At 41.8% G+C, this 16,426-nt stretch overlaps 1 protein-coding gene and 1 non-coding gene across 4 annotated transcripts in view; one reads left to right on the top strand and one right to left on the bottom strand.

Annotated features, from left to right (window-relative positions):
• The window catches only part of USPL1 (ubiquitin specific peptidase like 1), a 35,502-nt gene extending 30,719 nt beyond the window's left edge, over positions 1 to 4,783 (top strand). For all 3 annotated transcript variants that reach the window (XM_063102991.1, XM_063102993.1, XM_063102994.1), the window contains one exon: positions 1,633 to 4,783. In XM_063102991.1, coding sequence (XP_062959061.1) covers positions 1,633 to 3,530 — 1,898 coding nt within the window. In that variant the 3' untranslated portion in view covers positions 3,531 to 4,783. The remainder of the gene's footprint in view (positions 1 to 1,632) is intronic.
• A 10,056-nt stretch (positions 4,784 to 14,839) lies between these two features.
• TRNAN-GUU (transfer RNA asparagine (anticodon GUU)) lies at positions 14,840 to 14,913 on the bottom strand. Its single transcript has one exon. It is a non-coding gene; the product is annotated as a tRNA-Asn (tRNA).
• Between the last annotated feature and the right edge of the window lie 1,513 nt (positions 14,914 to 16,426).

The following is a 16,426-nucleotide window of genomic DNA, read 5'->3' as shown; positions in this document are numbered from 1 at the left end:
GTTGATTTATAGTAGAAGTATGGGTTATTTTGAAAAGTCAGTAATAAAAGCACAGATAATTGTTGATTATTTAAAAGTGGTTACTCATCCAGGCCTGTGGTTAGCTTTTCCTAAATTATCATGCTGGTAGTAAGTAAAATATAAATAAGTGCACCTTTCCTTAGCCCCACCTCACCTGTCAGTACCTAGCCACCTTTCTTCTTAGCCATGCTTTTTGTTTGTTTGTTTTTATTGTGGTAAAATATACATAACATAAAATTTATCATTTTAACGTTTTTAAGTGCACAGTTCATGGGCAGTGAATACATTCATAGTGTTGCGCAACCGTCACCACCATTCACTTCCGGAACTGTTTCATCATGGCAAACAGAAACTCTTCTCATTAAGTAGCAACTCTCCATCCTCCCCGCAAGCCCCTGGTAACCATTATTCTACTGTATGTCTCTATGAATCTGCCTGTACTAGGTACCTCATCTAAGGGGAATTATACACTATTTGTCCTTCTGTGTTTCACTTATTTCACTTAGCACATTTTCAGGGTTCATCTATGTTGTAGCATTTAGCTAAAAGATTAAAATCTTTTTTAAGGCTGAATAGTAATTTATTGTATGTATTATCCATTCATCTGTTGATGGACTCAATGAGCTGTTTCCACCTTTTATGTGTTGTGAGTGATGCTGCTGTGAACATTGGTGGACGGAACCTGAGTTCCTGCTTTCAGTTCTTTCGTGTGTATACCTGCAAGTGGAATTGCTAGGCCTATGGTAACTCCATGTTTAAATTTTGGAGGAACCTCCAGTCTTTTCCATAGCAGCTGCACCATTTTACATTCCCACCAGCAATATACAAGGATTCCAATTTCTGCACGTCCTCACCAAAACTTGTTATTTCTTTTTTTGTTTGTTTTTATAATAGCCATCCTAATGGGTGTCCTTTTTTTTTTTTAAGGAATGATTTTAAACAAGTTACCTTCTTACTCTTCTTTCAGACTTTAGTTCGCTACAAAATGATTCCTGTTCCTACCACACCACTGAAATTGGGCAGACAAAAATAACTGCCAGTGACCAAGCTGCTATTAATAATGGAGTCTTCGCAGTTCTTGTCCATGGTATTCAATGCCGTAGACCTCTCTTAGTCCTTAAAGTTTTTCTTTGTCATCCATATTCTCATTCCCACTTGACAGATGACAAAACAGAAGCTCAGAAATCAAAAAAGAATTAAAACAGATGTTGGTACTTGAGGTAACAAGCTTCATTTATCTTGAGAATTCATGCATGTGAAACAACTTCTATTTTCCAATGTTGGATAAATTAGGCAGTGCTATATTCTAGTCCCAGAGTTTAATGTCTGTCTTGATTTTTGTAGGTATTTTAGAAAGAGTGTAAACTATCCAAAAAACTGCCTCAGGTTTTCAAATTTCTGAATATGTTAGGCTATAACTATTGTTATCCAAATAAGGACATTAACATTTGCAGAGAAGAATGGTGACAAGGACAAGGTTGTGTTTTAGAGTGGTTCTCCTTTGGTAGGTATTCAGTGATGTACAGCAGTTTAAGGCCAGAGAAAAGTTAACCTAGGATGGTGGTTTTGAACGTCTGACCTCTCTCTCCTCTCTGTCTTTCCCATCCCCAGGAGGCTGGCTGGAATGCGATGACTTAAAAGGCCCACATACCGAGAGGCATGAGAAGTTTAAAGTTCCTGCTTCAGAGATACATATTGTTATTTGGGAAAGAACATCCCAGGTGACAGATAAAGAAGCTGCCTGCCTTCCACTTAAAAAGACTAATAATCAATGCCCTTTTGGGGATGAGGAACCAGTATCTCCAGCGTCGTGTTCCATGGGCAATGCTGCCTCAGCTGAAACATTCCTAGTAACTCACCCTACAAACGTGTCCATTGCTCCTCATACTCCTCCACAGGATGAGGCTGTAGCTCATGGAGATCATTTACTTTCAAGTCCAAAAGGTTTGGTTGACAATAATAGTTTACCTTTGACACTTGAAGAAACTGTCCAGAAAACTGCCTCAGTTTTTCAGGTTAACTCTGAAACTTTCCTATCTGAAAATAAACCTGTGGCAGAAAATACAGGAATTGTCAAAACAAATACTTTGCAATTGCAAGAACCACTAATGCTTTCTTTAGTATCAGCTCCATTTAAAGAAAAGCTTATCCAAGACAAATTTGTGGATTTAAGCTTTCCATCTCAAGTTGTAAATACAGACATGCAGTCAGTACAGCTGAATACAGAAGATACTGCAATTATTAAGTCTGTGAATAATTTTCATGCTACTGGTCTTACACAGGGAGTGAATTCAGTAGAAATTGAGAAGGACACTGAGTTAAAACAATTCTTTACACCAAAAACTGAGAAATTAAAATCAGAACAACATGGTCCATGTAAGGTATCTAATTTGAAGAAAAAAGGAACTGCAGCAGGTTCTCAAACCATGACAGCTAAGTCATTACAGAGTCAGTCTCTGAAAGAAAATCAGAAGAAACCATTTGTGGGAAGTTGGGTTAAAGGCTTACTAAGCAGGGGTGCTTCTTTTATGCCACCTTGTGTTTCAGCTCATAGTAGAAACACTGTAACTGAGTTACAGCCTTCAGTTAAAGGGGCAAATAATTTTGGTGGCTTTAAAACTAAAGGTGTAAACCAAAAGTCTAACCAGGTATCCAAGAAAGCTCGTAGGTCTACAAGTAAGCCTCCTGCAGTCAGCAGCCCCCCACCAAAAGCGCCATCACTAGGTGGCCCAGCTGCTCCTCCTGCTAATGCTGCTAATGCTGCTAATGCTGAAGTTTTGAAGTGTGAGCGCGCCTCAGGTGGAGCTCACCTTGACCACAGTTCTCAAGGAAATGAAGGTGGCGTTTCTTCAGCAAGCCATGGAGACTCAGTTGAAGGTCAGATTCATAAACTTCGTCTAAAACTTCTAAAAAAACTAAAGGCAAAGAAGAAAAAATTAGCTGCTCTTATGTCTTCTCCCCAAAGTAGAGCACTTCCAAGTGAAAATTTAGAACACGTGCCCCATTCTGGATCTCCAAATGACTGTGAATCAATAGAAGACTTGTTAAATGAACTACAGTATCAAATTGATATTGCAGATAATAAATCTGGATGCACCACTATTCCTGGTGCTTCCCCCTACAGTAGTCAAACTCATGAAGAAATTTTAGCAGAGCTGTTATCTCCTACAGCTGTTATTTCAACAGAGCTCTCAGAAAATGTGAAAGCTGACTTTAGGTATTTGGAAATGGGAAATAACCATGTCCCAGCACCAGTACCTAGTGAATTAAATGATATTCCCCAGGACACACATCTGAGACAGGACCATGATTATTGCAGCCCTACCAAGAAAAATCAACATGAGGTTCAGCCAGATGCACTGACAAGTAATGCCTGCGTTATAAACTTGGAGAGTTCCATGAAGACCAATATTTTTGATGAGTTTTTCTCTACTTCTGAATTAAGTTCTTTAGCAAATGACACGTTAGACTTACCTCAATTTGATGAGTATCTGTTTGAGAATTGTTGAATGTTTGTTAAATCTTTTTAGTTTAATATTTATTATTCCTCTTAGAAAAACTTACTATGTTTTCAGGTAGTGTTTGTACACTGGCCTTGTGTGATACCATGAACAAAATGTCAGCTACCGAAGGCTTTACCTTTGGTTCTGTCCTTGAAGCATGTAATCTGTTTTACAAATTAAAATCATTAGGAATGTGTTGTTGGTGGTGTCATTTTGTACTTGTAGGAGAATGAAGATTTCAAAATGTTGAAGTTGAAAAGTAGTGTCTAGTTTTTGGCAGTTTGTACATTTGGGTGCATTAAATTTCCAGATTTTAAATTTTGGTTATGTTGTTGGTTCAGGAAAAACACTAGTTTATACACACTTAAGTTGTATACTGTATGTGAATGCATGACACTTTCGCTTGTGGTTCTGTGGTCTTACACAAGAGTCTCAGCCTGCTTCTTATACCAGTAGGGTGCGACGGAATGTAAACTTCCTCCATGCCGCTTGTCTCCTTTCTCTCCTTACAAAAGATGGCAGGAAATCTTATTAATAGAACTTTGAGTGATGTTAAGTGATCAATAAACAGGAAAAATTTTGTGTTTTCTCAATAACGTACTAAAAGCTACATGTTGTTATAAGTACCATCTTTCTCCCCAAGACATTTATTTCTGTAACCAAAGTGGGATACCATCTTAACAGTTTTGTTTTGGGAGAGATTAATAACCAATGCTTGTAAGGCTTGCTATGTGTTTGTTAATATGCAATGTTATATGAAATGTTAATTCATTTAAACCTCAGCATTCCTGTGAGTAGATGCTTTTATCACATTTTACAGGTAAGAGAACAGTACACAGCTAGTAAGTTGTAGAGCTGGGAATGAGTAAAGTGGTTACCACAGCAGTTAGAAGTGCTGAGCTTCTCCATGTATGTTCCACCTTAGGCTTCACTGAAAGTTTGGGCACCCCTGCAGCACCACTTCTATAGGGATTTGAGCTGATAGTAATTACTGAGGTTTAAGGGTGGCCGTCAGTGGTTTTGGGTAAAATACTTTGCCAGAGACTGAGTACTTCATAATTTATTTGTCATATTTACTCCCATACTTCCCCCTCCCTTTTTTCTGATTACAAATTAATGCATATTTATTGTATGGGAAAATAAGGAAAACACGAAGATGATTTTGGATCATCCATTGTAATACTTATAGTGATAACTACTGCAAACATTTTAATATTTTTATGCATATAGATTTTAAATAAAAATGAAATCATATTGTACCTGTTTGTATGATTTATTTTTACTTAATGTTGAATGAGCATTTTTCCATCTCATAGTTTTGACAACTTTTTTAATAGCTACATAATATTACATTATATGGATAACCATTGTTTCACTAATCCTTTTAGATTCTGAAGCGATTTGTACTGTTTTGCAATTGTTAATTTCACTGCAGCAATTATCCTTGTTGATAGATTTTTTGCACAGATCCAAGTTTTATTTTCTGGGAGTGGAAATTGCTGGGTCAAAGAATATGCATGTTTAGTCTTTTAATGACTGCATGACCAGCTTCCCTGAACCCTCACCAATACTATGTAGTAGCATTGATGGGTGAAGAACGAGCTTCGGCTATTTTTGTTTACATTTCCATGATTACTCGTGAGGCTGAACATTTTTTGTAACTATTGCCCAGTTGAGTTTCTTTGAGGAATTCTTGTCCATCTTTTGCTTGTTATTCATTCAACAGGTATTTCTGGATTACTGTTAAGGCAATAAAATAAAAAATTCTTGCCCTTTAGGAATTTGCCTTCTAAACAAGGAGATAAATATATAATGTTAGGTGGTAATAGGATATACATATGGTGGGTGTATTAATCCGTTTGAGTTGCTATAACGGAAATACCTGAAACTGGGTAATTTATAAGAAAAAGAGGTTTATTTGGCTTACAATTCTGGGACAGCTGCATCTGGCACGGGCCTCAGGCTGCTTCTGCTCATGGCAGAAAGTGGCAGGGAGCTGGCAGGTACAAGCAGATCACATGGTGAGAGGAAGCAAGAGAGAGAGAAGGTGCCAGGGTCTTTTTAAGCAACGAGCTCTCGCGGGAACTAATAGAGGGAGAACTCATTAATCCCTCCTCCCCCAGGGAGAGCACTAATCCATTCATGAGGGATCCGCCCCCATGACTCAAATCAGTTTCCAACACTGCCACATTGGGGATCAAATTTCCACATGAGTTTTGGAGGGGACAACACATCCATACTCTTATCAGTGGGTTCTTGTCATTTTCAGCAGTTATGTCAGAGCAATATGGTCGAGGACAGAGAAGAGGCAAATGTGGCTGCATGGGAATGAGCAGGAGAGTCAGAACATGGGATTAAAGGGGTTGGCTATGAACACTGAATTAACAGATACCAAACTGCTCCTAGAAGAAATACAGCGTTAGGTTTCTGCAGGGCCTATGGTCACAACATTTTTGTCCACCAATCAAATAACCTTTTGTGTGTTTCTGTTTAAAGACACCATATTTAATCTATATCGATTGATTACATTGACATTGAACTCACCGTCAACAGCCCTATAGCTGAGGCATGATCGAAGCTTTTCTCTGTAAGGCATATCACAGCCACTTGTGCTTAAGAACACTAGACAGCACTTAGCATTGCCCTTGGGGCCATTTTAAACAGTCAAATCACCAACAAAAATGCAAAAAAATGCCCAAAATAGACAACAAAAACATTTGTTTACAGTATAAGGCTCGAACGGGAAAGTGGAGTGTTGAGGACTTCGACTTCAGCTGGGAATGTGAGCATTGAGTGACTCAAATGTTTTGCTGCTCTGTGTTGTTCACAAATGACCACAAAAAGCACTGTGAGTATTGATTTTTAGGGTTACAGGTAAATTTAGCACGTAGGTGAATTCACACATACGGCATCAGCAAATAATAAGAATTGACTATATAATGTCAGATGGCTCCAAATACTATGGAGAAAAAAGGCAGATGAGTGGGAGAACTATTTTAGGTTGGGTGGACTTGGAAGTTTTCTTGGAGGTGGTGGTGATTGAGTAGAGACATGAGTGAAGTTAGGGAGTTAGCCATGTGACCAGGAAGAGCAAAAGTCATGAGAATAGTTGTGCTTGGCATGTGTGTTAGTCCACTTGGGCTGCTGTAAAAAAACATGTTAGAATGAGTAGTTTATAAATAATAGAAATTTATTTCTCAGAGTTCTGGGTGATAATAAGTCCAAGATCAAGGCACCAGCAGATTCAGTGTCTGGTAAAGGTTCACTTTCTGCTTTATAGATGGCGCTGCTTGCTGTATACTCAGCATGGCCAGGAGTGCGCCCTTCAACCTCTAATATAAGGGCACTAATCCCATTTATGAAGGCGGAGTCTTCCATGACTTAATCACCTCCCAAAAGACCCCACTTCTTCATACATTGGGGATGTAGGTTTCAACATGTGGATTTCAGGGGGGGAACATTCAAACCATAGCAACATGATTGAGGCCAGGGAAGAGGCAAATGTGGCTGCATGGGAATGAGCAGGAGAGTTAGAACATGGGATTAAAGGGGTTAGCAGACAGCAAATCTTGAGTGACTGTGGGCACAAGTGACAACTTTATCTATGCTGAGTCTAACAGGTAGACACTGGAAGGTTTCAGGCAAGAGGTTAACATCTAGTCTGAGTTTTAAAAGGATCACTGAAGTACAAAGAATGACTACAGGTGGTCAGAATAGAACTAGGGTGAACCGTGGAGGTGTTCAAACATGGTTGAATTACCATTGCATTTCAAAGGTAGAGCTAACAGGATGTATTGATAGATGGGATGTGGGGTAGAAAGATGGGTCAAAGATGAATCCCAGGTTTTGCTGCCTGAGAGAGTGGGTTGTGCTGTTTACTGAGATGGGGCAGGCCTGGGAAGGGAAGAATTTAAAGGGGGTTAGTTAATTCAGCTTGGGGTATGTTAAGTGTGAGATTCCTAGTAGACTTCCAAGTGGAGATAATTTTGTAGGACAATGGATCAGAGGCAGACACTGGAGATACTCATTTGGGAATTATAAATGCATGGTTCATATTCAGTGTGATAGAAGAAAACCAGATGAGTGTGGTGTCCTGAAAATCAAAGGAAGGACATTTTTTTTTTTTTTAAAGAAGGGGCAATTATCTGTCAGATGTTGCTGAGAAGTAGAGTATCATGAAGATTAAGAACTGACCCACTGGTTTGGGCAGTAGGGAAGGCCTTGGTAACCTAACAAGGACAGTTTAGCAGAGCTGTGAATATAAGTGAGAGCAGGCTCAGGAGAGAAGGGATAGTGAGAAAGTGAAGATACAGACCCACGCTTTTGAAATGTTTTCTGGTGGGAGAATGTGAGTTCAAGGTTTTTGCTACTGTTTTTGAGATGGGAGACATTATGTGCTTATGTGTACACCTGAGTCTGCCATGGAGGGAGGTAGACGGATGCTGTAGCTGAGAGAAGGGGAAGATGCTGGAGATTTCTCCAGGGATGGGGTCTAGTGTTTAAGAGGAGGAGGGTTTGACCTTACGAGCCAGATTTTATCATTTTAATACTAGGGAAGACGAAGTAAACAGGTATATGTGTTAGAACTGGTGATAAAAGAATGAAAAAGTTTTTTTCTAACTATTTCCTCAGGGAAATAAACAGTAAGATCATCAGTTAGAGTGTGAGAGGAGGAGGAATTGAAGATTGAGGAAGGCAAGTCTGACTAAACAGGGATGTGCAGTGGGCATGCTAGGTCATGCTAGAGCCCACCTGAGGTTTATGGTCGTAAATTTAACTGAGACCAGCCAAAATTGCGATTTATTTTCTCTAGTCATGTTTAGCTGCTCAGGTGCAGGACAGAGAGAGTAAGTGGGAAGCTGGATTCAGCCAAAGCAGAGGAATTGTCAGGCAAGTGGGACAGAGGAGAAAATGAATTAAGGTCAATATAATGATTACAGTGATTGATAAAGACACAAGTAGAGACACAAGATGGGTGCTAGTTAAAAAGTGGTGGCAGGTTCAGTGGATTGGAGGAGGGTTCAAAGAATACCAGGACTTGTGGAGGAAGTAAGCTGGTTAGAAAGTAGTGTGCTTGAAATTAAGCTTTTAGAAATAGCACAGTCATCAGTGAGGATGAGGTGCGAAGTATGACAAGGAAAGTGCACGGCCAAAGCTAGCTGAGAGTCCATGAAAAGGGAGGAGATGCAGGAACCAAGAGGCTGGGACGGTGCATGGATTGTCTTTGTGAAAGGCAAAGTCATCTGAATGGCAGCAGGAGTTCTGGGAGGAAGAAATACACAGTCAGGAGCCAAAATCCTCAAGGAAAGGCGGAAAACACGTAATGGCAGATGACAGCGACAGGAGCAGTAGCGGGCAGTTCAGTGTAAAGGCTTCACTTTAAAGGCACTGGACGGTTGTAAGGAGGATGGGAGGACAGTGGCTGAAATAGCAACAAGCAACAAGGAAGAACTTATCCCATCTCCAGGCCTAATAGTATTTGGGAGATTAAAGAGCCACTGGCCAGGTCTGTAGAGGAGGCTGTTTTCTAAGGAGATATTCAGATTTCACTTAGCACAACGTCAGGAGAGAGATTATTGACAGAAGTTGTTGAGGCCATGGGAGGTCCTGTCCAGGACAGACCATGCATTCCAGAGGGTACTGCAGGAGGATTGGGGGCGGGACAGGTGTGGGCTATTGGAGTTGAATGGAGGCTTAGGGTTCATAGGATGACAGAGATACACAGAGCACAGGTTATGATAGGATCTCTTGGGGAGAGGGTATTGGGAGCACAGTGAGTTCTAATTGTAGTATCCTTCATGGGACTGGCCTCTTGGGCAGTTTGGAAGGTGAGGCAAGATAGGAATCTTTTGAAGGGAGAGACAGAGCAAGGTGTCTGAACAAGCTCTGTGGGCCTCCCTTTAGTCCTGCGGTGGTTGAATTGGAGTCTTATTTATACCAGCTCTGAGTATAAAGATATTAAACTCTCTGTCATTTGACAATTTGGACTTCCAGTTGACCATCATTTTTAATGATTTGACGTATAGAAGCTTTACTTTAGAGTCTTTCCTTTTGGTATTATGTTTTAGCAGGGTTATTTCCACCCAAAAATATATAAATATTTACAACTAGGTTTCTTTTTCTTTCTTTTTTGGTGTATTAATCTTTAATTATTTGGAATGTATTTTGATCTGTAATGTTTAGATTTCTTTTTTTTTCTGTTTTTCTCCAAATAGTAAACTTATTGTTCCATTTGTTGAATAACCGTCACTATTCTTTAACCATTCAGTGTAAACCATTCACATATCTTTTATACTTCATTTATTAAAAAATGTTCAATTCCCTTAGTATGTTGAGGTTATTTGGAAAAACTGTAAACGATCTATTATCAAATGCCAATTTAAAAGTGTAAATATAATGATTCAAAACTAATTTTTCAGAAGAAAAAAAGGCAAGGAGGAAAGTCTATTTAGTTTTAGGCATTTTTTGTCTACTTACCATATCACAATAATGCACCCACCCCTTCAAGTCAGAAAAGGAGTATAAAAGGGAAAATATACAATTTATTAGAGAATTTTTCTGGGTATTGCAAAAGCAAACAACACACAATGGACTGGTCTCTTCAACCTTAGAGTCTGGGGGCCAAAAAAACGTGTATTATGTTCATGGCAGGAGAGACATGGAACAAATCTGGTGGATAAGAGAAAGCATCCCAGAGAAGTGACTTTAAGCAAATGACATTATTCTGAGCAGTGTCCAGAGGCAACTTCTTGTGTGGGCACCCCTGCCACAGGTAAAGAGCTCCATGGTTTGTGGGCTCCAAACAGGCCTGCTCAGTGAACTTATCTGGGACTCTATCTTTGGTCCTAAGCTTTGTTAAGTAAAATTTTGGGGAGGCTGTTGTTTTGGACTAAGTTCCTGCACTAGGCCCAACAGACCAGACCAAGCTAGAATGAAGTCACTTGTGCTAGGTGCCATGTAATCAACCTGAACTTTAAAATGGACCAATTTTCCAAAAAAGACCAAAAGATTCACAACAACCAATCAAAAGGGCCCAGTCAACCTGAGCCAGCATGATAAGAAGGCCCCTCTGCTTACCCCTACAGGGAAAGTAACTTTGAAATGACCAATCCACTTTTGTTCCTTATTTCTGCTTTCTTTGGCTTTTCTGTGCCGGTAAAGCCCACTTTCTCTGCTCAGCTCATTGGAGCACCCTTCTATTTCATAGATGAGATGCTGCCCGATTCATGAAATAGAAATAAAAGCCAGTTAAATCATTAAACTCAACTTGTTGAACTTTTGTTTTTTGATAGCTTTTCACTACTGAGAAAACCACATCCCGACTTCCCTCAGGAAACCACAAAAGAAGCAAGGGGGACTGAAAGGCACACCTGGGTGCATCTGAGTACAGCTCATCCATGAAAAGGAACTTGTTAACTTCTGCAAGACAGCAAAGGCACTAAAATGACAATAAATCTGGTGTTGGATAAATTTAAAATAATAGAAAATCAAATATAACCAACAGAAGCAAGAGGTCAAAAGGAGGAAAGGAATCCTGTGAAATCCATCAAATCCCAAAATGAAAATGCGTTTTCCACTTAGTTATTGCAGGCACTTAACATCTTAGTAAAGTGCCCCTCTTGCCAAGCTTTCTCTTTATTATAGCCTTCCCACTGAGCTGGGAGGCAGAGATTATCTAAATATGCTGAGAAGGTTCAAGTGTCTCTGCAACTCACCTGATATTTAATGTTCCCCTCAGCCCTTAGGCAATGTAAACCAGGCCTATTCAGCAGGATGGGAAAACATTTGCAGTTGTAAACTGATGTCCCACTGGCCATGGAACTTGTGATGCAAAGAATCCCTTCACCTGGTAATTAATGGAGAAATTCTATATTTAAAACTTCAGTTCTATATTGGGCCTTATCCATTGCACACTTTCACCTATATAGTATTTATTATAGTGAATTTCAATGATCAGACCTGTACTCAAATATAAGTGAATGTATTGTTCAATTATGCATAAATAAACTATCATCATCCTCACATGTGCATATGATAACTGACTTCGTTTATTAGTAGGGTAGCTGAGAATCTCCTTATTTGAAAGTGTGTATTTGATTTACTTGTTTGGAAATAACTAGTTTGAGTCATCTTTGATGGACAATAACTTTTGTTTTGTTTTTACTAAAAAATAAAAAGCAGTGAAAAATGGCTCAGTTCCTATGAGGTGTAACTGAAATATGGCAATTTGTTGGATGTCTTTAAGGTAACTCACAAGGAAATACAAATTGTTATCTGCTGATGGTGTAAATCCCCACAGAAGTGACCCTGAAAGTGTCAATAGATTAAAGCCCTTCACATCCAGTCATTCAGATTGTAACAATAAAGCGTTAAGTGTTAAAACCTTAAGGCAGCTTTATTTTTTTGTCTCAAGTCTTTTAGTACTCATTTTACACATCTACTTAATTGCTCAGACAAAAAAATAAAAATCAACCTGGTGTCTTTTTGTGACTTGTCAGCAGTATTACGCTATTCTGGCTCTTTGTGTTACCTCAGAATCTTCAGTTTAGTAGCTTTTCCATACCTAAACCCTTTGCATTTGATATGGCCTTTATCAGTTATTAGAACACAAATCCAATAAATAAAATAAAAGCCGGGGCTTCAAAATCTGGGGGCCAAGAACTCTGCTTCAGAGGGTCCGTGACTCTTGTACATTGTAAACAAATGTTTTTCTGTGAATATGCATCTTTTGGGAAAAGTATCCTCAGGTTCCCATTCAGATTTTCACAGGGCTCCATGAACCCTGAAGGTAGTCTCTTGGGAAGTTTAACTTAAATAAATGAAGTTTAATTTAAAGTTTAACTTTAAAAAAAGTGAAGATGGTTTCTGGAATTAGGTCCTAGCTTCAAGAAGAACTCCACGGCGGAGAATCAGTCACAAATAAGGTAAGCTAAGAGTCTGGACAGTCATAATTTTTCTTATTTCTAGGTTTTTTTTAAGACCCCTCTACGTTTCCAATATCTATTAATGAGGTCACCCGGGCTCGAAACGGAGGCATCACCCCGGGCACTGCCCTCCTGTTTCAGTCTCCAAGACATGTCCAATCTTCCCTTGAATTGTACCCAGGCCTTCTCTATACCCACCTTAGGCTGCAGCCTCATTGCCTCTTCTGTGAAATATAATTGCTTCTTAACTATTTTCTGATTTCTTATGTCCCCCACACTGTTGCCAGTCCAACCACCTAAAATAGATTTCGTTTTATCCTGAAGCAGAAACCTCTGATAATAGTTACTCCCTTACTTTACAGGGCGAAGTCTAACCTCATCCCTAGACCTTCAGGACCCTTCCACCAGCTAAGAACATTTCTGCTGCACCCTCTTGAATTACACTTGTTTTATATGCGGGTTATGCTCATTTCCTACCCGCCCGCCACCGCCCCCATCTTGTCTCAAATTTTCCACAGCCTTAAATGCCTCTTCCCTGCCTCTGGCCCGTCCAGATTTCTCAAAGTCATTTCACATCCTCCCGGAGACACTTAGAACTGCAGCCTATGGAGGCGCCTCCTTTGCTGCCATGTTTCTGCACTGTCTTGCTGACACTTCATCACATGCGTTTGTATCTGACTGTCCATCTCTGTGAACCATGCCCTGAGAAGGCAGGGCTTACTTCTGTACTGAGCATACGCTAGATGGCAAGCAATGTGAATGACGGCTGGTCCCCACTCTCAAGGAATTCATGCTCACCGTTTCGGAGTGGTGTGGTCATTGCATAGAGGAGGGGTGTCTACATCAGACTGGGGCAGCATCAGGGGAGGCTTCCATGAGAAGGTGACTCCTCAGCGAATGTTACCCAGGTAAGTGGGGTGGGGGTGGGGAAGGGCACGTCAGGCATAAGGCAGCACCGGCCATTCAAGGAGCCCTTGATAACCACATATAACCATGTGACATTTTCATGAAGGAACATGGTAAGAGACAGGGCTGTGGATCATGAAAGCCCTTGCGTGGTAAACTCAGGAATTTGAAGTGTATCCTGAAGGAAATCCCTTGGAGCCTACAGTGATCATTAATAATGGAAAATGGTCTCTGCTCCTAAGGAACTTGTAACTTACGGTAAATGTATTCAGCTTTAAAGTAGAAGGACATGCTTTCTAAGTCTTCACCATTTTAGAGATGGCAAATATTATGTCCCCTCATCTTGAAATGTTAGACTAGATTTGAACCATGTGTAAAGGATCTCATAACCTAATTTTCCCTTCATATTGTTATTTCCACTGTAATCTACTCTTGAGTGTAGTTTGGTGTTTTAACCGGCATCAGAAAGTCCCCTACCTAAGAACATTTTCGGGAGCTACTTGTTATGCCTGGAATTCCACCATGTGTCTTCTTTTTCTGGGCTCCTAACTAGGCAATGGAGACTATTTCGTCATCAACAATTATTTGATTAATAATTATCAGCCAGCATTTGCCAAGACATTCCCTTAAAGACAGCCTAGCGACTCGGTTACCGATTCCTTCTTCTAGGTCTCTAAATTCCATCCAAGATGCGTAGATCCCAGAGACAAAGCATCTAACAAATGACCTCATGGCAGAAGTGATTTATGTTATCATGTTATCAATCATATTATAATGTTATTCTCTATCTTTACAGAGGGTATGTGAATCCTCTGCTTGAAAAATATTTGTGTCTTCTGTTAGAGTTAAGAATGTCACCTGAGACCTTTTAACAAGAACCCATACAATTAATTTGTGCTTGAGTTTAATTTCATGGAAAATTCTGGTCAGCAATCTAAGGTAAACATCTTTCTCTAGATTCAACTCCATTGTCCAAAAGCTATAACAGAGCTTAATTGAATAGTTTCTTAAGATGGTTTGCTTCCACATAATTTAAAATGACTCCTCTTTCTTTGCACGTTTTCATCTGGAAGGCTGCTCAGTCGTCTGGAAGTAGATTAGGCAATATTGAATACCTACACTTGCTTTTTGTTGGTGCCAGATTTTTTCCGAGAGAAACCAGTGGTATTTATTCATTCACCTATCAGTGGGCAATTGGGTTTTGCTGTTTGAACGACCGCTGTTGTGAGCCTTCTTGGGGCGGTCTCCTAAAGTACACGCGCAAGTTCCTCTTGGATAAAGGGTAGGAATAAAATGGTCAAACCATGGGTTTTCCATCCAGACGCAGTGTCACCTTTGGGCCCAACCGCATTAGGAACCAAATACGAGAACTAAGAGACTATTGCACTCCTTTGCTCTCCTCTAGAAGCATGGTAGGTACTCCGATTAAAAATCTCAGGCTTGCAGTTTTAGGATGATCCTTCATCTCGGGAAAAGAAGAGCCGCCGTCCCTGGGTGGGCTCGAACCACCAACCTTTCGGTTAACAGCCGAACGCGCTAACCGATTGCGCCACAGAGACTCGGCTGCCCGGGCGGCGCTGCGGAGTGTACACATTTCCGCGGAGGCGGCGGTGGCGGCGGCGGCGGCGGCGGGCCTCGCTAGTTTGGGCCCGGGTGGAGGAGCCGCGCGGCGCGCCGAGGCGGCGGCGGAGGAGGCCGAGGCTGCGGGGCGGACCCCGCGCGGGAGGAAGGAGGCCGAGCCCTGGCGCGCGGGAGGGGAAGGGCGGCGCCGCGAGCTTCTGTGGGGACAGAGCCCAGACCACGTCGCAGCAGCGGTCGTGGCCGTCACGGGAAAGATTCTCCCAGCAATGGCTGCGTGCCGCGCGTGCACTGCCGGGGGACCGTGACCCGCCCGACGTGCCACCGCCTGCAGCCCGCGGTCCCTCGGGGAGAGCTTGCGAAGGGGATGAGGGTCGCACAGACAAGATACGGCAGAACGTTCCTGTGAGAGGACAACCAGGCCGTGTAGGCTTAAAGGGCCGAGAGTCACATCCGTTCAGGCGCCAAACTTTAGGGCGGTAGTTTTGGTTTTTTTCTGGGTGGGGGTTCTGCCCCCGCCTTAGACGTTTCCCCCCAATCACCTCCCAGTCCCATCGAATGTTCCTGACCGTGTGTCGTGTGTGTCCTGGACGTGTATCTGTGCTTTATACACAAAAAGTAAGGTTTCCGCCACCTCCTGAGGACCAGTTTGCACGCCCTTCGGGGGACGTGGCCTCCGTTGAGAACGCATGGCCTAGGGGACATCAGAAAGGGCTTTCTGCAGGGAGTGGCAGGAAAGAGACGCCGTTAAGATTGAGATGGCCACTGAAGTCGCCCTGTCCCCGACTTCTGGGTTTTCCGCGGACGTCTCGGCTGCTTCCGCGTCTGCGAGGGAGCACGTGAGAGAAAAGCGCTCCGGGGCGTCGCTGTCCCCCCGCGCAGCCCCGTCACAAGAGCTCCCCCGGGACCTTCTCTCGTCTCCTTCACGCACAGAACGGGCGAATCCGCTCGGTTCTCCACACAGTGAGTCCGGTTCTGTGCGATCCACGTTCCAATCCTGTTTCACCTGCGGGGAATCCTCCTCCTCCTTCCCCCTCTTTCCCTTGTTCTTCTTTTCTTACCGTTTTCACCGTTTTTAAGTGCTCGGTTCAGTGGCACTCAGTCCATTCGTGGCTGTGCAGCCGTCACCGCCATCCATCATCTCCAGAAGCTTTTCGTCCTCCCGAGCCCAGCACGCAGTGAGTCCGCGTTCCCGCTCCCCCAACCCCTGGAAGTGAGCGTTTCACCTTCTGTCTCTGTGAATTTGGCCACTCTAGGCACCTCATGTAAACGGAGTCGTACAGTATTTGTTCATTTGTGACCGACTTTTTCATTTAGCATAATGTCTCTGAGGTTCATCCACGTTGTAGCATGTGTCAGAATTTCATTCCTTTTTAAGGCTGAATAATATTCCATTGTTGTATATACCACATTTTGTTTATCCATCTATCCCTGGATGAAAACTTGGGTTGCTTCTGCCTTTTGGCTGTTGCAAATCATGTTGCTACGAATGTG

Source organism: Cynocephalus volans, chromosome 7 (genome assembly GCF_027409185.1).
Source record: "Cynocephalus volans isolate mCynVol1 chromosome 7, mCynVol1.pri, whole genome shotgun sequence".
NCBI classification, from domain to species: Eukaryota; Metazoa; Chordata; class Mammalia; order Dermoptera; family Cynocephalidae; genus Cynocephalus; species Cynocephalus volans.
The sequence above is the reverse complement of the archived record's forward strand: the minus strand, read 5'-3'. Positions and strand labels throughout refer to the sequence as shown.